The sequence below is a fragment of the Gouania willdenowi genome, chromosome 9, assembly GCF_900634775.1.
Source record: "Gouania willdenowi chromosome 9, fGouWil2.1, whole genome shotgun sequence".
Classification (NCBI taxonomy): domain Eukaryota; kingdom Metazoa; phylum Chordata; class Actinopteri; order Blenniiformes; family Gobiesocidae; genus Gouania; species Gouania willdenowi.
The window spans coordinates 37,604,173-37,628,280 of NC_041052.1; the positions used below are offsets into that span (position 1 = coordinate 37,604,173).

At 41.5% G+C, this 24,108-nt stretch overlaps 1 protein-coding gene across 1 annotated transcript in view; it reads left to right on the plus strand.

The window, feature by feature from the left end:
- LOC114470115 (hydrocephalus-inducing protein homolog) overlaps positions 1-24,108 on the plus strand; it is an 86,346-nt gene that overhangs the window by 37,478 nt on the left and 24,760 nt on the right. The window contains exons 29-47 of the mRNA XM_028458127.1: positions 599-714; positions 1,830-1,957; positions 3,179-3,315; positions 10,699-10,826; positions 13,234-13,347; positions 15,139-15,219; positions 15,365-15,514; positions 15,662-15,901; positions 16,018-16,147; positions 16,224-16,325; positions 16,409-16,579; positions 16,654-16,827; positions 17,274-17,443; positions 17,583-17,657; positions 18,133-18,316; positions 18,433-18,571; positions 19,825-20,011; positions 21,241-21,375; positions 22,136-22,300. Coding sequence (XP_028313928.1) covers positions 599-714; positions 1,830-1,957; positions 3,179-3,315; positions 10,699-10,826; positions 13,234-13,347; positions 15,139-15,219; positions 15,365-15,514; positions 15,662-15,901; positions 16,018-16,147; positions 16,224-16,325; positions 16,409-16,579; positions 16,654-16,827; positions 17,274-17,443; positions 17,583-17,657; positions 18,133-18,316; positions 18,433-18,571; positions 19,825-20,011; positions 21,241-21,375; positions 22,136-22,300 — 2,726 coding nt within the window. The remainder of the gene's footprint in view (positions 1-598; positions 715-1,829; positions 1,958-3,178; positions 3,316-10,698; positions 10,827-13,233; positions 13,348-15,138; positions 15,220-15,364; positions 15,515-15,661; positions 15,902-16,017; positions 16,148-16,223; positions 16,326-16,408; positions 16,580-16,653; positions 16,828-17,273; positions 17,444-17,582; positions 17,658-18,132; positions 18,317-18,432; positions 18,572-19,824; positions 20,012-21,240; positions 21,376-22,135; positions 22,301-24,108) is intronic.

Here is a 24,108-nt window from a genome sequence, read left to right on the forward strand (position 1 = left end):
CCAAAAACACACACACTAATAGAGAAAAATACACATAACAAAGACACACTAAGTGAGAGAAAAATACACTATGATAACTACAAAATACACAAAAAAAAACAGAGAAACCTACAAAACCACATAAAAAACAACCAAACTTCACCAAAAACACATACACTGAGATAGAATAATTTTAACAATACCAACAACACGCAAAGCAGCAAGAGAAAAATATACTGAATAATAAAAAGAACAGACAAGCAACAACAAAATGACACCAAAAACACAAAAAATGATCATAGAAATGATCTTGATGAGAACATAGTCAATCAAGAGTCAGTTTTGGTTCCACATCAGGAGGGAGTGAATGTGAATTATTTACAAGATTCTTTAAAATGTGTGTTATCACTCATTCATTCATTTTTTCATACAATTCTGAGCAAAATATAGTCGGGCATAAGGGGAAACTAGCATTCAAAAGTTAATGAAAGGGGTACTTGAGCCAAAGAAGATTGAGGACCACTCAAGTCAATGGCTTGTTCTGAGACAAAATTTCCACAACATATTTTCCTTTGTAACTTTATGAATGTAAACAGATAATAGTGTAATTCTCTTGCAGTAGATGAAATATACGGTGATTTCATGGAGCAAGCCAGGGCGGCTTTGGATGCAGAGAGAGAGAAACGAGAGTCGCAGAAAAAAGAAGACGCAACAGAGTCAACGAGCACAATCACGGTCAGTGACTCAAAAACCGACATGCATAGTCGGTCTGCACATAATCAAGCATAGGTCCATTCATCCGACTTGTTTTCAGGGATTTCTCTTGTCTTGGTTTTAATTCTTCGTAGTCCTGTTAGCCTCAATGTTTCTCTCAAAAACTTATCTGAGCTATGATCTGCTCAACATGTCAGTATTTCTTCCTGTTCTAATGTGCTATAGGAAGAAAAAATCTGATATTTTACAGATAAGATCTGACATGTCAAAAGAATTAACATTACTTCAGAACAAAGAGACGCAAATATTTTTGTGTAAATGATGGATGGATGGATGGATAGATAGATAGATGAATAGATGAATAGATGGATAGATGGATAGATAGATAGATAGATAGATAGATAGATAGATAGATGGATGGATGGATGGATGGATGGATGGATGGATGGACGGACGGACGGACGGACGGACGGACGGATAGATAGATAGATAGATAGATAGATAGATAGATAGATAGATAGATAGATAGATAGATAGATAGATAGATAGATAGATAGATGGATGGATGGATGGATGGATGGATGGATGGATAGACCATATTAATCTTCAATTGAAATTCACATTTCCAGCAGCTTGACAAAGATGAAGGGGACATACAAAATATACATAATAATGAAATATCCTAATGAACATTATTAAAACTGAGAGATAAGAACCTGGAACTAATCACATTTGAAACATATTTTAATACAAAAAAAAAAAAAAAAAAAAAAAAAAAAAAATAATAATAATAATAATAATAATAATAATAATAATAATCCTTGAGTTTTTACATTACCACCCTGACTTGATATTAATTTTCTTGGATGCACAATAGCTGTATCTGCAGTTTTTGAATCAGTCACTTACAACCATGAACCTTCCTCAGTCACAGTAATACTGATTCCCATTTTGATGGTTTCTGTTCGTCAGCTGCACATATCACACCTCTGAATCAGGTTTAAAGGTTACACTGAATGTGATTTGTTTTGTCATTGTTGAAATTTACTTTTTTGCATATTACTTTTATTACGTTTAACCCTCAACAGTTTATTTTCAACCTTTTTCTTTTTTCCATTATGTCTCATCATTTGTAGGATGAAGAACTGCTTCACTTGGAGGTTGATAAGTTGTTGGTGAAGGAAAGTGCTCTGAAGCAGTGTGCTAACCTGCAGGAGCTCAGAGACGTACAGGGTCTTTTTAAAAATGGGAACAAGATAAGCAGGTACGTATGAAGGCTAATGAAATGCAGGGAAACATGGTTGCTCAGTGGATTTATGTGTGCGACATATGCCAATGTGATGCTGATGACACTGCACAATATTTCCAGCGCTCACAGTTTTCCCGTGCTTATATCACATGTTGGCAGTCATTTTAAATCTCAAATTGTTGAAAGAACTCTCAAGTTTGCCCAAATCTTGCAGTTTTCCTTAAATTATTCCACAAAATTTCCCGAAATTACTTAAGATTGGTCCCAAAATCAAGGACAACTTATTGCTTAGATATTATAAGTGCCTTAAATGCTGTATTTATCAGTTATACCAGTGGTTTACAAACTTTTTCTGCTGAGCCCCCCTTTGAAGAATGACAAACTCTCAGGCCTCCCCATCACGAGAAAATGTATAAAAAAAAATGGTAAAAAAGGTGTGACATTTATTGAATAAAATTAAAATTTGGACTATTCTTAAAAAAAAAACATATTTTAGAACAGTAATAATGCTCTTTGTTAATCAAGTGCAATGAAAAAGATGTTTTCTATTCCCCCAGTTTGGGAACCACTGAGTTACAGTATATGATCCAGTAGAAACTAGGGCACATTAACGTTGAAATAGCTCATTTTACCCATCTAAAAACTGCTACCCTCTTGAAATCTAACAGGTTTGTTTTTGGCCCCTGAACAAAAATGGAATTGCTTTAGAGAAAGCAAAATAATGATAATAATGCATTGGATTTTATATAGTGCCTTATCATAGACACTCAATCGCTTTACAGAATGAGGGCATTATCCTTTCACTCTACACTTAGTGGTGGTAAGCTACTATTGCTACTTCTGGCAATGTGTCTGGGGCAGACTGACAGAACCGAGGCTGCCATAGTGCGCCATCAACCCCTCTGACCACCAACAACATTCACTCTCACACTACATTCATACTAGGCAATGTGGATGAAGTGTCTTGCCCAAGGACATGATGACAGATACCACTGGAGTGACTGTCCCCCACTGTGGTACCTGGAATTCTCAGGGGTGTCCCATCAGACTACTAACCAGACCCAGACCTGCTTAGCTTCTGAAATCTAACGAGATCGGGCAATGACAGACAGTACGGCCACAAAAATAGAGGACTTGACTGTAACACTTGATCAGATTTATTATTATTATTATTATTATTATTATTATTATTAAAGCTATTTATCAGTTTGTATTGTTTTCCTTGCCTTTCTTTAGACTTGTGCTGCCTGAATATGTCCTGGACTTTGGTTGTGTTATTCCTGGAAAAGTCATCTCTCACTCTGTGAAAGTGCTCAACAATGGTTTAATACCTGTGTCATTCCAGCCTGACAATAGGCAGCTTGTAGGCACAGGTAATGTAACCTAACCCTAATACCTGTGTTTGTCTCTCATATGTTTATTTTTCTCTCATTTGCTGCTTGTCAATGCTGAGGTAATGTCACACCGGAGGGTGGGTTCTTTTGTGTAGATTTTTAAATTGTTGCACCAGCATATGAATTATCCACTGAGAGAAAATGAGTCACGTCCAGCTACCTTGCAAACCATTTATTTTGTGTTCTCTTTAACAATAAAAATAGGTAGGAGGCCAAGATAAAAAATGTTCTAAAAGAGTTCCACAGCAAATACAGTTTAAAAGGTCATTTGGTCCATCCAAACCCGTATGTATTCCCTTTTTTTGGTTAACGTTGTCCGAGTCCACCATCCACCAGAGGGCGCTGCGCCAGGTAGAGCAGCCAGATGGATCTGTCACTCCAGCGCTGCTCTGAAGTCCAGTCTATACGTAGTCCGTCTGCGGTCCTCTTCTCGTCGGCTGCAATGAAGTAACACACGGAGTCACTTTCTAATCGCCACCCACATGGAGATCACACACACACACACATCAGCGGAACTCTTTCCTTCAACTTATCTGGTCACGGGCTGTATAGTGATCGTGCTGCGTCAGATGGAGCGAGCGACTCGAGCTGTCCCTCAAGCGCGGCTCTGTAGCTTCAATGCGACGAGCCCTGCGGTGCCCGTCCACCACCGAGTCCGTGATCCTCTTCCTGGCTGCGACAGGGAAGCAACACAGTCACCCTCTGATTGCCACCCACTACAGTAAAGATCCCACCCGCACAGGTAAGTTGAGCACGTCCCTTCAACTTAGCTGTCATGCGCGTTGTACGGTGATCTTTCCTTCCGTCTGTCCGGGTTCCCACTCGTCCGCAACCTTCCGATGCCCGTCCCGGTGAAAGACTGTTTATACGTAATCCCTTGGCTCCTTTTTGTGTCCGTGTTCCTTTTTCCTTTTGCTGTTTCTCCTCTGCCTTTTCTACCCTTTTCCGAAAGCACCCACACCTGTCCTTAATCAGTTGTTCATTAGTCCCATAGCGCAGTAGAGTCCGTCACGTAGCTGTTCATAGTATTCACACCCAGATATCAATCTTAATGCAATAATCCACACAAAATACACAAAGGCATGAACACATCACATCAAAGTCTTATTTACATATTTACATACTGGGTTTCCATACCATTGACAGCGCCATATTTCCACATTTCCCCCCTTCTATAATGGAGGTCGTCCCGACCTACTGTTCATTACGGTACCGGGCTGGGGGTATGCCCAAATTACCTCGTTCGGAGCGTCGTACAGTGGGTGGACTATGCGGGGCTGAAGGTGCTGCTGGGGGGTCAGGCTGTGGGACCACAACTGCACCTTGTTCTCTAGTAGGTGGTTGACAGTTGGTGGTGGTTACTAGGCCAGGAAGCCACCAAGTTGGAGGTGGGAGGTGATCCACTAGAGGATGTATAGTAGGTGGTGGTTCTTCTGGTTTGGGTCTGTGCTGAAACATTTGCAAGGGGCAAGGTTGAAGGTTATTTCGATGTACAGTACGAGTGGGCGCTTCCTTACCCTCTGGCCGAAGTACATAAACGGGGTGATTTTCCCGAAGCTGCTTGACTACCACATATGGCTCTGGTGTCCACCTTAGATTCAGCTTCCCTTTTGCTCTTCTGCGGAAGTTGCGGATGAGCACCCGTTCTCCAGGGAGTAGAGGTGCCAGTCTTGCTTTTCTGTTGTACGTCGCTTGGTCCCGGTCTTGTTGTTGTTGGGTCCGTCGGGCTACAGTCTGGTAGGCATGGCTCAAAGCCTCCTGATGTTTCTTTACCCAACCTGCCAGAGTTTGGGGCCTAGTTTCCGGCTGTAAGCCAGTCACCCAGTCCACCGGTAGCCTTGCATGTCTCCCAAACACCACGTAGTGAGGGGTCATCCCAGTAGTGCTGTGGACAGTGTTATTATAGGCCTGAACAAGGGCTGGAATCAGACTCGGCCACTGTGAGTGACTGGCTTCCTCCAAGGAATTCAATAATCCTAACAGCGTCTGGTTGAATCTCTCACACACCCCATTCCCCTGGGGGTGGTAGGCTGTGGTGCGGCTTTTCTGGCAACCGTAGAGTTGACAGAGCTCTTTCATCACTGCAGATTCAAATGATGCCCCCCGGTCTGTTAGGATCCGTTCAGGGCAGCCAAAAACCTGTATGAGGTTGTTATACAAGGCTTGAGCCGTGGTATTGGCCGACTGATCTCTGGTAGGCACTGCAAGAGCATACTTTGAGAATAAGTCCGTAATAACTAGGATGTAGGGATACCTGTCCTCAGGCCGGCCTAGGGAAAGATAGTCCAACCCAACCAACTCAAATGGGTAGCCAGTCACAATGGATACAAGTGGAACCTTTACCACTGGTCCGACCTTGGTACAGACGCATTGAGGGCAGGTAGTTGTCCACTCCCTCACGTCTTCTGCCATCCTTGGCCAATAACATCGTTGTCGCAGGATGGTGAGAGTTCTTTCACTGCTCGGGTGTCCCATCTCACCATGGTAAGCCTCCCATACCTTCTTGGCTTCTGTCTTTGGGACCACCACTTGGAAAATCTCTTCTCCAGACCCAGCTGCCTGCTGTAACCTTCTCAAAATACCATCCCGTAATATTATCCTATCCCATTCTCGACATAGTAGTTTGAAATATGAAGACGAACGATTACTAACCTCTGGGGGTGGCAGTCCTTGTTCCTTCCTGTGTCGTATCTGCAACAGTTCTAGGTCATTGGTCTGTAGGTCTGCCCAACACGGCTCTTGCTCCACCATCACCCCACTGGCCAAGGAGGGTATTGGGTCTTGTGGTTCTGGTAACCTGGAGAGAGCATCAGCATTTTTGTTTTGGGTACCTGGCCGGTACTTAATTACGTACTTGAAGTTGGCCAGCTGGGCCACCCACCGCTGTTCCACCGCCCCAAGTCGAGCAGTGTCGAGATGGACCAATGGGTTGTTGTCTGTGAATACAGTGAACTCTGCTCCATACAAGTAATCTTTGAATTTCTCCGTAATGGCCCATTTCAGGGCTAACAGTTCTAGCTTAAAAGAGCTATAGTTCTGGTCGTTTCTTTCTGTTTGCTGGAGGCTACGGCTGGCATACGCAATCACCCTCTCTTTTCCATTTTGCTCTTGAGCCAACACCGCTCCCAGCCCATCTAAGCTGGCATCAGTGTACAGCCTAAATGGTTGTGAAAAATCAGCATGAGCCAGTATTGGTGCAGTGAGTAAGGCTTCCTTCAATAGATCAAAGGCCTTTTGGCATTCAGGGGACCATATGATTGAGGCAGCTCTGCCATGTCTGGCAGTATCACGCGTCAAGGCATTCAAAGGGGTGGCTATTTTAGAGAAAGCAGGTATGAAGCGTCTGTAGTACCCTGCAAATCCCAAAAAGGATTTTACCTGTTTTGCAGTCTGGGGTACTGTCCATTCTCTTACTGCCGTTGTCTTTGCTGGGTCGGTTGCTACGCCATGCTCACTGATGACATGTCCTAGGTATGTCACTTCACGCTGAAACAAGTGGCACTTTGCGGGTTGGAGTTTCAGTCCGTGATTGTGGAGGCACTGGAATACTTCTTCCAGATGGCGTAGGTGGCTACTGAAATCAGGAGAAAACACAATCACGTCATCCAAGTATATCAACAGTGAGTCATTTACCAAGTTGCCTAGACAACGTTGCATTAATCTTTGGAATGTAGCAGGCGCATTACATAGTCCAAAGGGCATCCTGTTAAACTCGTATAACCCAAATGGCGTTGCAAATGCAGTCTTTTCTCTGTCCAGTGGATGCATTTCCACTTGCCAATATCCACTTGCAAGATCTAATGTCGAATACCATCTGGCAGATTTCAGTCCAGTCAAAGCCTCCTCAATACGGGGCAGCGGGTAGGCGTCTTTGTGTGTGAGAGCATTGAGTTTCCTGTAATCGACGCAAAATCTCCAGCTGCCATCTTTTTTCTTAACAAGCACTATTGGGGCTGCCCAGGGGCTTGCGCTCTCCCTCACCACACCACTTGTCAGCATATTCTGTAGCAAGGATCTCAGTTCTACGTACAAACTTGGAGGAATAGGTCTGTACCGCTCCCGGCTGGGAGGTGCAGAACCTGTGGGTATTTGATGTTTAACCACCCCTGTACGGCCAAAGTCCTCATCATGGCTGGCGAATACTTTCGTCCACTTCCGCAGTAGGTTGGTCATCTCCCTTTGTTGGTTTGGAGTCAAACTGTCTCCTTGTAGAGCCAGCGCTGGATGTGATTCAGGTGCGTCTTCAATCCCTACCATCCCAATGTGTCTCACCTCAACCTCCACTATATCTGATGTTACACTGTTGAGGACAAGCTCTTGGTCCCCTTGTACATCGGTTGCTGCCACTTCGGTCACTTGTGCCAATGGCTGTCGCTGGGGCACCTCTACTGGGTACGGGTTGGGGTTACACAACCGCAGTGGGACCCTTCCGCCCATCAACTCTGCCAAGGTGCGACCCACTCGCCACTCTGAGTCACTTTCAGGGAGAGGTTCTATTATTACATTACAAGCCCGTTTGGGGAAACCTTCTGATACCTGTGTCCATACGAGCATCTCTGTCTGGGGTGGGATGACCACTGGTTGCTGGCGTGGCAACTTTGTCAAGCCTTGGTAAGGGGGAAGCGGCTCTCTGGTGGAGATCCGGTGGCACTCTGCAAATGCTTGAGCCCAAGCCTGGCCTTCCACCCACGGTATGGTCGTCTTAAATGCAGCCAACCCTGGATGGTTCCCCTGAGTGAGAGCAGACCAAACAGGATTAATGATGTTCATTCCAAGAATGCCCTTATCGGGCCCCAGGCATTCATCATTTACGATTATCACCCCCTTTTCAGACACGTGAATGCTCCCTACTCTGCAGTCGACCAGAGTATAACCAATGTATGGAATCTTCAGGCCATTCGCAGCACGTAGGTTTAGCCAGGAGGTTTCGCCAACATTGGTCAAAGAAGTACCCTGAAGGTACTTCTCAAATAAACTTTTACTCAGAAGAGTAACCTGGGACCCTGTGTCAAGCACAAACGGCACAGCAATTTCATTCATTTTAACAACAACATCAGGACACTCACCGATCAAGGCGGACTTATTTTGTGACATGGGCCCCACTTCCTGGACAACAGCCCCCACTACATGGCCCTCAGCTGTAGGGGGATTTAAAAATCCTGCCGCCTGGATGGGTTATGTGGGCACAGACGTCGCACATGGCCAGCTGTGCCACAGCCCAAACAAATGGGCCGGCCCTCTGCATCCCACTGGTAAGTTGGCCTGGTCGCTTGTCGTCTTGCCTGAGGCACATATGCTGGGGCTGCAGGACCATACATGGGTCTAGTACTGGGATTTGGTAGTCGTTCCATGGCTGTTAGATGAGTTTTGACCTCCTCCATCAGGCTAGTCGAAAGAGCCTTCATCTGTTCGCGGACCTCCACCATTAAGCCCTGTTGTAATTCCTGGCGTAGCTGGCTTCTCAGTTGTTCCAGGTTACCCCCGTCATTCCGTGGTGGGGCTATGACCCTACATGCAAAGGCAACCTCCTCTCCTTCTTGAAGTTCCAGTTCGAGGGCTCGCGCTTCTTTGCAGGCCGTACTGAAACTTAAGGGTTCACCTCGCCGAAGCTGGCGGTTTAACTCCTGTTTGATGGGCCCCACACGTAGACCAACCAGGAGTTGGTCCAATAGGAAATCATCTCCATCCTCAGTTCCATCTGCATCTCGCTCCTGCCATCTGGAAAAAGATTCTCTCAGTCTTAGAATGTAATCGCTCACATTTTCTTCTGTATGCTGTTTACAATTAAAGAAACTCGCTCTCAACTGTGCCTTGATGGCTGGTTTAGCATACAGGGTTTGTAATTGTTGCAATACTTTCACTCCAGTGTCCTTTCGTGCAGGTTCAACAAGATGTAATTCACGCTTAGCATCCCCTTCTAGAGCGCCCAGCAAAAAGTCTGCTTGCTGTTGTTCATTAAGTCCTTGGGCCCTCAGCATGGCCTCCACCTGAACCCTCCATTCTCCAAATTTAACTCTATTCCCATCAAATTTTGGGATCCATGCAGCCCCCATAAACCATGGCATGACAAACTGGGCCATAATGGCTGGACTATTGCTACCCTCTGCTGGTGGGTGAATGCTAGTACCTGGAATTGAATCCATTTCCTATCAGTGGAGCTGGTGTCCTGTCGACAGCGCCAAAATATGTCACACCGGAGGGTGGGTTCTTTTGTGTAGATTTTTAAATTGTTGCACCAGCATATGAATTATCCACTGAGAGAAAATGAGTCACGTCCAGCTACCTTGCAAACCATTTATTTTGTGTTCTCTTTAACAATAAAAATAGGTAGGAGGCCAAGATAAAAAATGTTCTAAAAGAGTTCCACAGCAAATACAGTTTAAAAGGTCATTTGGTCCATCCAAACCCGTATGTATTCCCTTTTTTTGGTTAACGTTGTCCGAGTCCACCATCCACCAGAGGGCGCTGCGCCAGGTAGAGCAGCCAGATGGATCTGTCACTCCAGCGCTGCTCTGAAGTCCAGTCTATACGTAGTCCGTCTGCGGTCCTCTTCTCGTCGGCTGCAATGAAGTAACACACGGAGTCACTTTCTAATCGCCACCCACATGGAGATCACACACACACACACATCAGCGGAACTCTTTCCTTCAACTTATCTGGTCACGGGCTGTATAGTGATCGTGCTGCGTCAGATGGAGCGAGCGACTCGAGCTGTCCCTCAAGCGCGGCTCTGTAGCTTCAATGCGACGAGCCCTGCGGTGCCCGTCCACCACCGAGTCCGTGATCCTCTTCCTGGCTGCGACAGGGAAGCAACACAGTCACCCTCTGATTGCCACCCACTACAGTAAAGATCCCACCCGCACAGGTAAGTTGAGCACGTCCCTTCAACTTAGCTGTCATGCGCGTTGTACGGTGATCTTTCCTTCCGTCTGTCCGGGTTCCCACTCGTCCGCAACCTTCCGATGCCCGTCCCGGTGAAAGACTGTTTATACGTAATCCCTTGGCTCCTTTTTGTGTCCGTGTTCCTTTTTCCTTTTGCTGTTTCTCCTCTGCCTTTTCTACCCTTTTCCGAAAGCACCCACACCTGTCCTTAATCAGTTGTTCATTAGTCCCATAGCGCAGTAGAGTCCGTCACGTAGCTGTTCATAGTATTCACACCCAGATATCAATCTTAATGCAATAATCCACACAAAATACACAAAGGCATGAACACATCACATCAAAGTCTTATTTACATATTTACATACTGGGTTTCCATACCATTGACAGCGCCATATTTCCACAGTAACATCACTGTTACTGTCTGCGTGAATACGACACATTGTTTTACCCTTGTTTTTTGCTCTGTTTTTGTTTAAAAAGGCTTTAAGGCAGAACTTGAAAGAGTAAAAGACCTGCCCTGTGGAGAGACACACACTCTGACTGTGATATTGGATACTCGAGGACCAAATGTACATATGGGTAACGTGTGTGCAGTGATGGCGATACAGGTATGCAGTCTGAAACAAATGTTTTGATGCACACATACATTGTCATTAACAAACCAAAAAACATCTAAAACTTGTTTTCCTGGACCTCGATGACTGGGTTTGGACACTGGGGGCCGGATTCACTAAGATCTGAAATAAAGGGTGGTAAACCAGGTGCATCCCTATATCCTTTGGTGACATTGTTTCTTCACCTGCTGTGGGGAATTCACTAACATTGCAGCACTAATAGCTGTGCGTATAGACGTAATTGGGTCCGCCCTATTTAAATGAACATTTTGCTCGTTCAACATGGAAAGGTGAGTGCACAGAAGCACAAAATGACATTTGAAGAAGTTCAATCAGAGTCGGGTGGACTTTTCTAGCTGGGTTTCCATCACAGATTTTTGCAAAATAAAATCAATATTTTTTTAAATGTCGACAAAGCATAATTGCGCTTTGAACGTGTTTCCATTGAACGTTGTTTTGGGCAGTAGCCTCGCAACTTCTGTAAAATCTATCTTGCGTGACTTCGGCGCAGGAAGACGGACGCTCCAAACCTCCTTAAAACACTCCGTATTCCTTTATTGTTTTTTAAGTGTAATGCTAAGAAATGTCTGGGTTTCCTCTTCTGTCTACATGTACCGCGTCATGTTTACGCAGAGAGCAGTGGTCATGTGACCAGGTACGTCACGTCCTGTGACGTGTATTTGCAGAAAAAGTGTTTCCATGGGCTTTTGCAAACATTTCAATGCGATATTTGAGTGTTTTTTTTAAATTTGGGTCTTTCCTTTACCAGTTTTTATTGCGCTATTTAGATGTGGCGCATTTGCAAGGTTAATGGAAATGCAGCTTCTGCCGAACAAACATTTATTATTGTAGAAAACAAAATAAACCCCAACTTTAACATCTAATGATATTTTTTCCCCCTAATTTAATGTGGCTACTCCATCAGGTCCTGTAACTTTGCTCTGATCATTCCATGAAAAACAGGCAGATTTGAACAGAAACCGTCCTATTGATCTGTTGATGCCATTGATCTGAGTTAATGCAGCAACAGAGTCTGTCAATCAGTGGATCAGCACCATCTGAAGATGATCTACTGACCATCATCCTGCAGGTCTGAGCACCCGAGCAGCGCTCAGCTGATTCTGGCCCGACGTTCCTGACATCAATGCGACAAAAGAGTTTTACGGTCAAAACATGGAGAGAAAGACACAGGAGCTCACTGGAGCGGTGCGTCCGGAGCAACATCCATGGAGCTCCGTGCACAGCGACTCTCTGCACCGCAGCCACACCAGACTCTATACGCGCCGCCTCGGGTGTCTACCATTTCTCTCTCCCTCACACACTCTTTACTCTGCATTTTCTAATTCAGTGGCGTTAATATTGACAATTTTTTTTTTATTTAAGATATTTTCTTATACTAGAAAGGTTAACTGAAGACATTTTTTCCATCTCTGCTGTGTTTTGTGTCAACATTCACTGCAGCTGATCTCTGCGTGTGTGTTTGTATCTGCCTGTCAGTTGTACTATTTTCCGGTACTAAAACAATCACCGCAAACACTTTTATGTTTGATGAATTGCATTTCGCCACTGCATTAATTTATTTGCATTTCCTCCTCCCATTTTTTGCGCCCCTTATGAGATCCGCCTACTTTACATATTCATCAGAGGGAAACACGCTAAATGGATTATGGGCGCATTGTGATGCTCAGAAGACACGCAGTCCTGATTCCCTGGGGTTTTGTACCCCTTATTAAGCTGTGGAGTGATGTTTGCACACATTTTAACACCCTTAAACCTTTAGTGAATCCACCCCTGGGCAACAATAAATAAAAGTTACTGATTCAGTTAAGATTATTAACGCTGATAACTTGAAGTGTTGTGGGTTGAATTCAGTCACAAGTACATTATTGAGAAATTACTGCCATATAAAGAGAAGTGCAGCATCATGCCATGTGCCAACAACTGTAAATTAAAAAACTGTGTAAGCATCAGTATACTCTTTCTATGGGAACTGTTTAATAATGCATCCATTCTCAAATGAAAAATCAATAGCCAAAAACCCAAAATACATTCAAAAGTTGTTTGCCACTGTCAGGACAACAAACAAACTGGCACCATCCTGTCAAACAGTTGTCTCCCCGCATTTTTAAAGGGCAAGGTTGGACTTAGCTAGACAAAAGATGAACAGATATCTGCACTTTTCGCTTGTGCCCTCTGATGTTAAATGAGCCCTCTGTGTTCAGTAGGTGTCCATGTTAAATTATTGCAACTAATGGTTTATGTTCAAATCTGGTTGAGGGTTTTTGTGCAATAAAATCTCTGAACTTTACTTTGTTCATTATGTTGACTCAAAAATAAGTATATTTTGTCTTGTGATTACCGGCTTTCTAATTATAGCATATTTTTTTTTATGGTTTTATAGATCATGTCTGGTCCAACGGTACAGCTGCGGATGTCTGCGGTGGTAACGATGCCTGCTGTCTCTGCTTCTGTGGACCTTCTACAGTTTGAAACAGTGCAATGTGGGATGTGTCAGGTAAACAATTTACCCCACAAGTTTACACTTCATGATCATTGAATGACATTGTATTCAAACTAGAAAGTTGAATGTACATAAGGTGGTCAGTACTTGCTCTTGTGCAATAGTAAAATGTGTCAAACTGAAATGTATATTCTAATGTTAGACTCCCGTCCATTATGTTAATGGTTTTGGATGCAGGAACCCTAATATACTTTAATTGGGAAGAAAATAGGATAGATTAGATGCTGTAAAGATTACTCGTCCACCACATTTGGAAACTAAATGCAGGAACACATTTACTCCGATGGTAAATTAAGGGAAGCAGGATGATACAAATGAAACCCTGGCTGTGTTCGAAATGTACAATATACTAAAAACCCAATGAGTATATAGTCTACTATTTACTATTAGCATGATTAGGATGATGACCGTTCCCACTGAAGTATACTTCCAAGTTCCAGTGGTATCTGTCATTGTGTCCTTGAAGACACTTCACCCACATTCCCTAGTATGAATATAGTGTGTAAGTGAGTGTTTGTGGAAGTCGGAGGGACTGATGGCGCACTATGGCAGCCTCGCTTCCATCAGTCTGCCCCAGGGCAGCTGTGGCTACGACAGTAGCTTGCCACCACTAAGTGTGGAATGAAAAAATAATGCCTTAATTCTGTAAAGCGCTTTAAGTGTCTATGATAAAGCGCTATATAAAATCCAATGCATTATATTTCAAACCTACAGCGCTCAAAACCAGAATCACACTGAGGCTAAATATCTCAGTGGATTCGTCACCCTTGAAAGTTATGAAAGCATTTTATGCAAAAAAGTGACCAAAAAGAATATCAACATGTGGTCATTTGATCCTTAAAACTCACAGAAACACATTTCATGCCAACATTTTGGAGAATTTCAGAGATCCACTATTGTGCTAAGCTAATGAAAAAACTTCCGGTTAACTCAGTGCTTCTCAATTATTTCCTGTTACTCCCCCCCTATAAATAGTATAATTTATCTATAAAAGTGGTATAAGTACACCTCTGCATAACATTGTATCCTTATTAACATTAAAGAAAACAAAATAAGAAAGAAATATAGATCAAGATTTAAAGTGCATCAATTTGTTTGAAAAAAAAAAAAAAAAATCCTTATTTAAACTATAAACATTTTCTGAATCAGAATCAGTTTAAAGTACCGCCCAGGGTGGCCCCCCACTATTTGAGAAGGGCTGGGTTAACGTCACAACAAGAGCCCTATTTACAAAAGCGTTAAAAAAACAAAAGAAAGACAAGAAGAGATGCTTTTGTTTTGAAAGGGGGAGGTTTGATTTTTAGCTTGAAGCTGGTCCCAGGACAATTTTATATTCCATTCGCAATGCATCATGGGAGGGTTGCGTATGAGTAGTGTGCCCACCGTGTCCTGATGTAGTATACATCCGGTTGTTTTTTGTGTTCTCAATCTTTTTATAATATTTAATGTGAAAACACTACATACTAATCATGACATCAAACTTAGTAGTACGTTAGTATGCCATTTCAAACACAGCCAACGTCCCCCCAGGCCAGGCATCCTCCATCACCCACACCTGTGTGTCTCACCTGGCTGATTATCTGCCATTAAGTAGTAGTTCCTTATTGAAGCACGAGACAGTGAGCATAGCATATGCAAGAACAGTTACAGTAATTGAGACTAACATAGTGCATCAATATATAATATCCTTTTTATGAGAAATGTGACACAAAAATGAGCTCTTTGTTAAGTGGGATGTGATACACATCTTTCAAAAATCTTTTGTATTTCAAATTGTCTCAATAGAGGAGGACAATACAGCTGTTTAACCACGGGCTTCTTCCATGTCAGTGGAACATGGCTGAGGAAGTGAAACCTTTCAAAAAGGTAACATTTTTAATATTCTACATTTTTAAAGTCAATAATCAAATCAAAACTTTTTTTTTTTTAAATTGCCCTTGTTTAAGCAATTCCAATAGAAAATTTAGGCATTATCAAAGGTATGTTGAACAAATTTCTGGTTTCCCCACAGGTGGATAAATTCTTGCCTTTTTATGAGCGTAAAAGGTTGCTGGCAGAGCAGCGACCACCTCCAGCTGTGTTTGAAATGTTTCCCTCCTCTGGCATGCTGTCTCCGGGCGAACAAGTCAATATCCAAATTACGTTCAGCCCTATTGAGGAGGTAGGAACTTTCCATATATTAAAACTACAACTCACATCTTTAAAAATATTTTTCTTTTGCACAATTGCATTTATTGTAATAATGATTTGCAAAGACATAAGATTGGTCCATAGATACATGACTGTTAACCATTTGAATCTTGCTCAGTGTGCTTATAATAGGAGACTACTGGTCAATGTGGCAGAGAGCACTCAGCAGGTATGGATTACAGCTCAGGGTCAGGGTGCGGAGCCACATCTGGAGTTCTGTCCAGAGGTACTGGAGCTTGGGCCTTGCCTTCCTTTCAGCACTGATGTGATGGCTGAGATCAAAGTCAGAAACTCCTGCTCTTTTCCCATCGAGTTTTACTCCCTGGAATTTGACAATCAATACCTGGAGGAAGAAAAGGTCAATTAGATTGTAAAATATACCAATTTGAGACACTTCTTCTTTCATTCTTTGTTCTGTTTTTATCCTCTTTGGTGTAATCGTTCCTTACTTTTTCCTTTCTGCTGTTCATGCAGATCCTACGTCTGATGCCAGGTTATGATGAAAACAACAAACTGCTGCTTCCTCCCAGGATCCCTGGTGAAGGTCTTCCCAAAGAATTACACAACTACTACAAGGACATTTCCTCCCAGCAAAAAGATGATGGTAGCTACATTATCTAGTGGCAGTATATATAATATCTTATGTGTGTCATTAAAAGTCTGCTTTGTATTGTCTGCAGAGGATGAAAGTGAGGAAAAAACAGACAAACAGGAAGAAAAACAACCAAAACAAAATGATGCCAATCTAATGACCACCACGGGTTCAAAAGCGACTGAGAACTGTAAAGATGCACTTTTTAGATGCAGAATAGTGCATGATAATAATTTACTTTAGGTGAAAACATGTTTTTTTTTATACAATCAGTTGTTTCAAAGTTGACCAGACAGACAAACGGTGAGAGATGGGTAGAATCAGATCCCACCCCGGTGTGGAGCGCGACGGCAATCCACATGGGTTTGGATTTGTCTCCTGAGGGTTCGGCTGCTCGTAATTCCAAAGGCATTGCAATCATTGTGTACGGAGCGCCACAAACAGGTAAGACAGAGCAGGTCCTGTTTTGGAATCATGGAATCAAACACGAAACATCCATTTAACCTTTTTCTTTCCAGACAAGAGCAGCACAGTCGCCGATCTGGCTCTTCTCTACGATGTAGTGGATCTGAGTATCGATTCAGTGGTTTCAGATGCTCTTCTAAATGGTCTCTCACCTGTTAGCCTGGAAGCTAAACAGGTTTTTCAGCAAGCTGTTGAAGAGTATGCTAAGAAAACCACTGAGGAATCAGGTAAGAACTACTACCTTACGACACAAACACACCTCCTTCTAGACTTAGACTTAAACTTAGACTTAGACATTCTTTATTGTCATTCAAACTTGACCTTTACAGTACAGATAAGAACAAGATTTTGTTGCATTATAGCAGGATAAAAACGGAATAAACAGCAGCAAGTATTTACATAAGGTAAGTAGTATTTAAAAATAAATAAATAAAGATATGGTGCAGATATAAATAGATATTAAGAGAAAAAGCTGGGTAAGATTTCTATACAGATAAGTAATCAGTTATCAGTAAAACAGGATAAAAAACCATAGCAAGTATTCACATAAGGTAAGTAGTATTTAAAAAAAAGATAAGTTGCAGATATAAATAGATAGAAAGCTATGCGTAGGGTTCCTATGCAAATAAGTAAATTGCACATTTGTTTTATGATGCATGTTATGTTGTTCTAGCTCAACCTGTGGAAGATGCCACAGACCAAACAACTGTAGAGTCTTCAAAACATCCTGATCCAAATCCAGCTCAGGCGTCATTTGATTCAGAGGAAACTCCTGCAAAACACAACAAAAACAATCCTGAGGCCCATCTGGACACCAGTACCAAGACCATTGCCTCGTTTTTGGTACATCATTTTCAATACTTTTTTTGCCAATACTTTTCCAATTTTTCATTTGTTGAAAAGAAGAAAAAAAACAACAACAACCCCAAAGATAAATGTATTTACACATTTGTTTTCCCCCCTCACATTGGATGCACTTCAGGGTGGAGATTTGACCTCACTACAAGGTCTGTTATTGGAACAGATAATGGTCGACATCCTGGCAGAGAGATTTCAGGTGAAATAACTAGAAAAGCATCGTATTTACTTAAATGACCAAAGAATTCTGCTGAAAACAAAATAGAATAGAATAGAATAGAATTCATTGCCATATGCACAAGTTAAAAAGAACACGTAGAATGGAATTCTTATGCATGTTCCAGAGTCAGATTGAAAAAATTACAAACAACAAATCAGCCAAGACAGTATAACAGTAGAAGGTGCCAAAACAAGGAAAGAACAGAGGTACAGTATACTCTACAAAATGATAAATCAATAAATAGTTGAATGCACATATTGCACATAGGAAAGAGTGAGGTAAATTGTCCAGCATAGATGATACATTTTTCAGTTATATAAAATAAAATACAAAATATAAATGATAAAAACTGTCTATACTAGTCTGAGTCTGTGGCCTAGAGTTTGGTGTTTTCACTATTTGCGTCTTTGTCTCATTTTTTTTTTTCCTTGTCCTTTTTTATCCCATTAAAAAGTCAAGCGACTGTTACTGTGGGCTTGTGATTAACGGCCTGGAGTCAGTCTACACTCAATCCCCATCAGCCACTTTGCAAGTTGTTCTCAAGGCTCTGAAGCAGCGCAAACACATCTACGTAGTAAACATATCGGACTCGTATGCAGCAGCGAAGACACGCGAATGTGCCCGGAGAGAGGCAGAAGGTAAAAAAAAGCACACAAATGTTATTTGTCTTCTACTGAGTGGACAAATAGAAACAGGTTGGCGTTTCATCTCACGAGGAATGAAGGCACTGAATATGTCGCTGTCTGCATTTCAGAGGCTCTGAGGAAGGCAAGTGCTGACGGGAGCGACGATGAGTCACTAAATGATTTTGATGAAGAGATATTGGATGATCTCCCAGAAGAGAAGAAGCAAAGAATTGTCCAAGGGAAAAAACTCAAGCAGGAGAAACTCAGGTAGTGACAGGGGAAAGTCTTTCTTCAAAGATTTGTCCTATTCCTAACTATCATATAAAATTAGCTGATTTTTTCCCCCTTAAAATACCTTTTTAATGTGTCCAATGTTTGTAAACAAGTTTGATTTTTGCTTGTGCTATCAGTTTTTTTTATCCATGTAGGCAAGAAAAGTTATTACTCAGGTGCTCTTATTCACAGTTTTGATGATAGTCACACAGGTACATCTAAATAAATTAGAATATCATGAAAAAGTTTAATATTTTTGGTCACTCATCTCAGAAAGTCAAACCCATATACAGTATGATATAGGCTCATGACACAGTGAAATATTTCAATCCTTTAGTTCTTGAAATGTTGATGATTATGGCTTACAGATAATGAAAACCCAATATTCAATGTCTCGGCAAAAGTATGTTCATTTCTATGCACTCAATACTTGGTTGGGCCTCCTTTTGCATGAATGACTGCATCAATGCGGCGTGGCATGGAGGTGATCAACCTGTGGTGCTGCTCAGGCGTAATGGGCCTGGTTGCCTTGATAGCAGCCTTCAGGTCATCTGACCTTCCTCTTGACAATAGCCCACAGATTCTCTGTGGGGTTCAGGTCAGGCCAGTTTGCTGGCCAATCAAGCACAGTAACACCATGGTCATTGAACCAGCTTTTGGTACCTTTGGCAGTGTGGGCAGGTGTCAAGTCCTGCTGGAAAATGAAATATTTCACTCTGTGTCTTGAGCCTTTATCATATATGGGTTTGACTTTCTGAAATGAGTGAGAAAAAATATTGAACATTTTCATGATATTCTAATATTTTGAGATGTATAATCAGCAACACAAATAAAATAACTTTCACAGAATTTTTTTTTTTTTTTTTTTAATAGCAGCTCATAACTTGAACCTTCCTTTACATTAGATGTCAAGACACTTTTAAATCAGGTTTCTTTCATTTATATATATATATATATATATATTCATTTTTGTGAATAGGAATCCTGTAAGTTAAGAATGAGTAAAATCACCAAAAATAATAAGTGTAATGATACTGATTGTAATAAGTGGCTTGTTATCATTTTTTCAAAGCTAGATGATGACACCTCGACTAGTTTAATTTGGGAGATCAATAACATTGGTCGAGCCATGCATTAACTCTCCAGAGCTAGAATCGGACATCATGTTTGATCAACCATGTGCACGCTGAGATCTAGAACCTATGTTCTAATGTCCTCAATGAATAAATGTGACTTGTCTGTGTTAGGGAGCTTGAGAAGAGGAATAAGGAAGAAGCAGCAAAAATGGAAGAGGCTGAGATGAAGAGATTGAGAGAGGAAGACTTACAGAGAAAGAGTAAAAAACATGGAAAAAGGAACAGTAAAGAAGGATTACCAAAGAAAAAAGACTCAACTGAAACTCTGAATGGACGAAGGAACTCTGTCACCAATAAGGTTCTGTCTGTCATTTTAAAAACAAATGCATATATACATATTATGTCCATTGAATGAACATTGAATTATATTTAGGTACTATATTTAGTATTCAAACTGAATATTTTTCAATCGACCACAAATGTTAAAGAGACAGTCATAGGTCGAGAGGGATATAAATGTAAACGAGCTTGTTCACTCTGTTGATATTTCCAAACTAACAGCATTTTTAATTTTATTCCAGAGAATAGTGTTTATACTATTGATATTACACATATTCAGACTCAGGGATTTCCGCTAAAACCCCTTTTGGCTGATCCGAGCACTTTTAAAAACCGATGGGAGCAGCTGCAGCAGTATTGAAGCAAGGCAGTCCCCTCGCTTCCACACAGATTATACAGAATTCAGACTCTACCTGGGAATGATGCACATATCCGAGCACTTTTGTAAAACCGATGAGAGAAGCACTATCAAAGAATTCCTCTGCTTCCACACTCCTTCTCCCAAGCTTTTAACTTATGATTGTTATGCATTTTTTTCTGTATTTACCTTTATTATTGTTAGTTGCTTTTTTTTAATTTGTGTAATTGTTTTAACAACTGTAAAGTGTCTTTGAGATTTTGAAAAGTGCTTGTAAATAAAATGTATAATTATTATTGATGGGTCAAGCGAGATTTCCGAGTGTGAAAAGGACATTATGAGTTTTCACTTTGAAAAGCTAAATTCACGAAGTACACCATAAACTAACCAGGTCCATGATTATTTTACACATTTGAACAAAGTGCACATATGGACACTAAACTGAAACCACACTGATCAGCTGATTGGTCACTGTTTAAAAAGCCAGGAAAAACTGAATCTTCAGCTTGTGTGCAGCATTAGCTTTATCAGCTAACTCGGCATTACTGTCTTGGAGACCAATACCACGTTTCCGCAAAAAAAATCTTTCAATGAATCGATGCTCTAACGATAAAAATGATCTAAATCTCTGTCAGTCAAGGCGAGTATATCCCTCTTGACCATTGAACTCTCGCGCGAGAACTGAAGGAGAGCGAGATTTCCGAGAGTGTGAAAAGGCTTGTTTTATCTTTTATTTTGACATAATATGAAATAATGAAATAATATGTTTGTCCATTTCTTCTTCGGTTACTCCATATATTTGAAGCCACTGTACATATCATACAGACATATTTTTGTTTATCTGTTTATGTGCTTTTTGTGAATAAATATGTTTCTTTTCTTGATCGCAGACTACAGAAACCACAGAGAGAAAGACACCAAGCGAGGACACAGAGATGAACCTATTCCAAACTGGTTTGGAGAATGATAGTAAGGAAAACATGGAGCTGAATGTTCACCATGGTGGAGAGGAAATCTCTGAAAATGTGAGCCATTGATCTGTTTTGCGTGTGTATTGATCTGTACAAGAAATTTAGTCATGACGTTGAAATATAAAGGCACACCGTGTAACCTTTGGCCACTAGGGGCGCTAGACCTGTAACTTTCACGCAAACACCCCTAGTGGCCACAAGAGTCGCAGCACTGTCACACAAATCAACAAACAGTCAGTCGGGCCACCCTCCCTTGTCATTTGATTGTGTATGCAGGCAGTAGTTGACTTGTAACTTCGAGAAAAGGATTGGCTCTAAGGGCTGGGGTGCGAAGCGGGGCTGACTTGCTGACTTCCCTTACTAAAGAATCCACTTTTAACTGAACTATCGCGGCAGTTAGTGCACCATTAACCCAACACGAAACTACCATATTGTGCTCTTTTGGCTGTAAAAAGAGGCTGACTCGTTTCAACTGCCCACAGCAATGGTGCCACGTCACATGGGAACTATATATATCCGAGCCTGTGGTCACGTGACTGCCGTAAAGTGAAACATTCTCCAGGCATTCACCAGGTCACATGACCTGATGAAAGACGGTCCGTCTCCTCCAAACTTACATAGTCGGTATTTCAAGAGGGAAGCTCCGCTCAGAACATTGATACTGTCAAGCGCTGTATAATGGTCTGAGGAATCATTTAAAATAACTCATATGGGTCAACTCTTCAGGTCAAAAAGTCCACTGTGTGCCTCTAAGGAACATGCTGTTGACTAATGAGCACTATTTGAATTTTTCTGGTTTATTTTTCCTTCCCAGCAGGATGTTGATGATTTGCAGCGTGAGTTCGCTAAATATGAGAAGAACCTGGCTCAGGTGAAGCATATCCTGCAGTATTGGGACCGCTCCCAGGGCTTGTTGATGCCTCCTATCTCCACGGAAGCCGCTTCGCCCAGCACAGATGTTATACCTACAAAAAAACAGGTGAGCCAGTTGTATTCTATCATTGATTTACAATGGTGGCCAAAATTATCAGTGCACTTTGCATAATTAACAGCATTGGGGTCAATTACATTTTTAATTTACAATTACGTCTTCAATTATCCATGTGTTAGCTTTCTGTTAGCATCTCTTATAATAACGGGTCAGTTTGATCCATGCCTTAAATCAGTTGTAAAGTACACAAAAAAGTATTTTCTATCATCCAATTAGTTTTTCATCTCATGGTTACCTTGTTAAGCTTCCTAATCGATGAAAAATATTGGTATTAATCTTTTTTGTGTGGCCGTCTGAGCTTTATTTTCAGCAATTATCTTGAGTCTGGATCTTTAAAAGCTAAAGACCAAGTCAAAAACCTTGGTGTTCTGATTGACTCAGATCTTACATTCAGCAGTCAGATCAAATCTATCACAAAAACAGCTTCTACCACCTAAAGAACATCTCCAGAGTGAAAGGTTTAATGACTCAGAAAGATCAGGAGAAACTGGTCCATGCTTTTATCTCCAGCAGACTGGACTATTGTAATGGTCTTCTGACAGGAATCCCCCAAAAGAGCATCAAACAGCTACAGCTGGTTCAAAATGCTGCAGCTCGGGTCTGAACCAGAACAAAGAGATCAGAACACATTACTCCAGTTTTAAAGTCTTTACACTGGCTCCCAGTCAGCCTCAGAATAGACTTTAAAGTTCTGCTGCTGGTGTATAAATCTGTGAATGGGTTTGGTCCAGAATACATCAGTGACATGTTAGTCAGGTATGAACCCAGCAGGTCTCTCAGATCTATGGACACAGGTCAGATAGTGGAGACCAGAGCTCACAGTAAACATGGTGATGCTGATTTTAGTTGTTATGCTGCAAAGAACCAATAAATCAATCAATCAATCAATCTTTATTTGTATAGCGCCAAATCATATCCAATGGTATCTCAAGACACTTTACAGTAGAGCAGTCTTAAGGACGGACTCTTCATTTTATGGATACACACATATGCATATATACGTATATACACATACATATGTATCCCACACCCAACATGAATTCATCATGGCGGCAAGGAAAACCTTCTGTAAAGCAGCAGGAACCTTGTGTGGATCCCATTCCTATGATGAACAGCCATCCACGTTATGCTGTGTTGGGTGTGTGCAGAGGAAAGGGTGGAGACAGAGTTGTTGAGACTCTGTAACTCCACACTGAGGATCCCACGGACCTGCAAGACAAAAGCCAGAAGGAGTACAGGAGCAAACGCACAAGGGAAGAAGCAGACATAGAGGGAGTGTTTGAGAGAGGAATGGGACCCTCTCCGGTCCCTCTCTAACCTAAATGACCTCTCTCTTAACACAACACAACACAACACAAAAAAGTGGAACAAACTGCCAGCAGAGCTGAAGTCAGCATCCAATGTGAACATTTTTAAATCAAAGTTAAAGGCACTTTTTTTCTCTACTGCATATGAATGAGAGAGAGATTTTTAGTCATGTTGTTGATGTAATGATGATTTTACTGATAATTTTAATTGATTTTACTGATGATTTTAATTGATTTTACTGATGATTTTAAATGTTCTTATTGATTTTAAACAATTGAATGTTTTATCATGTAAAGCACATTGCAGTTGCCTTGAGTATGAAATGCGCTATACAAATAAAGTTGCCTTGCCTTGCCTTATTTGTGTCAAAAATGGTAAAATGATCCTCAAGAGAAGTGATAGGTAGAGGGAAAACGTGATCTGAAACACATTTTAATAATTACTTACGTGTAAGCCACAGAACTGTAACATGGTTAATTACTTAAATT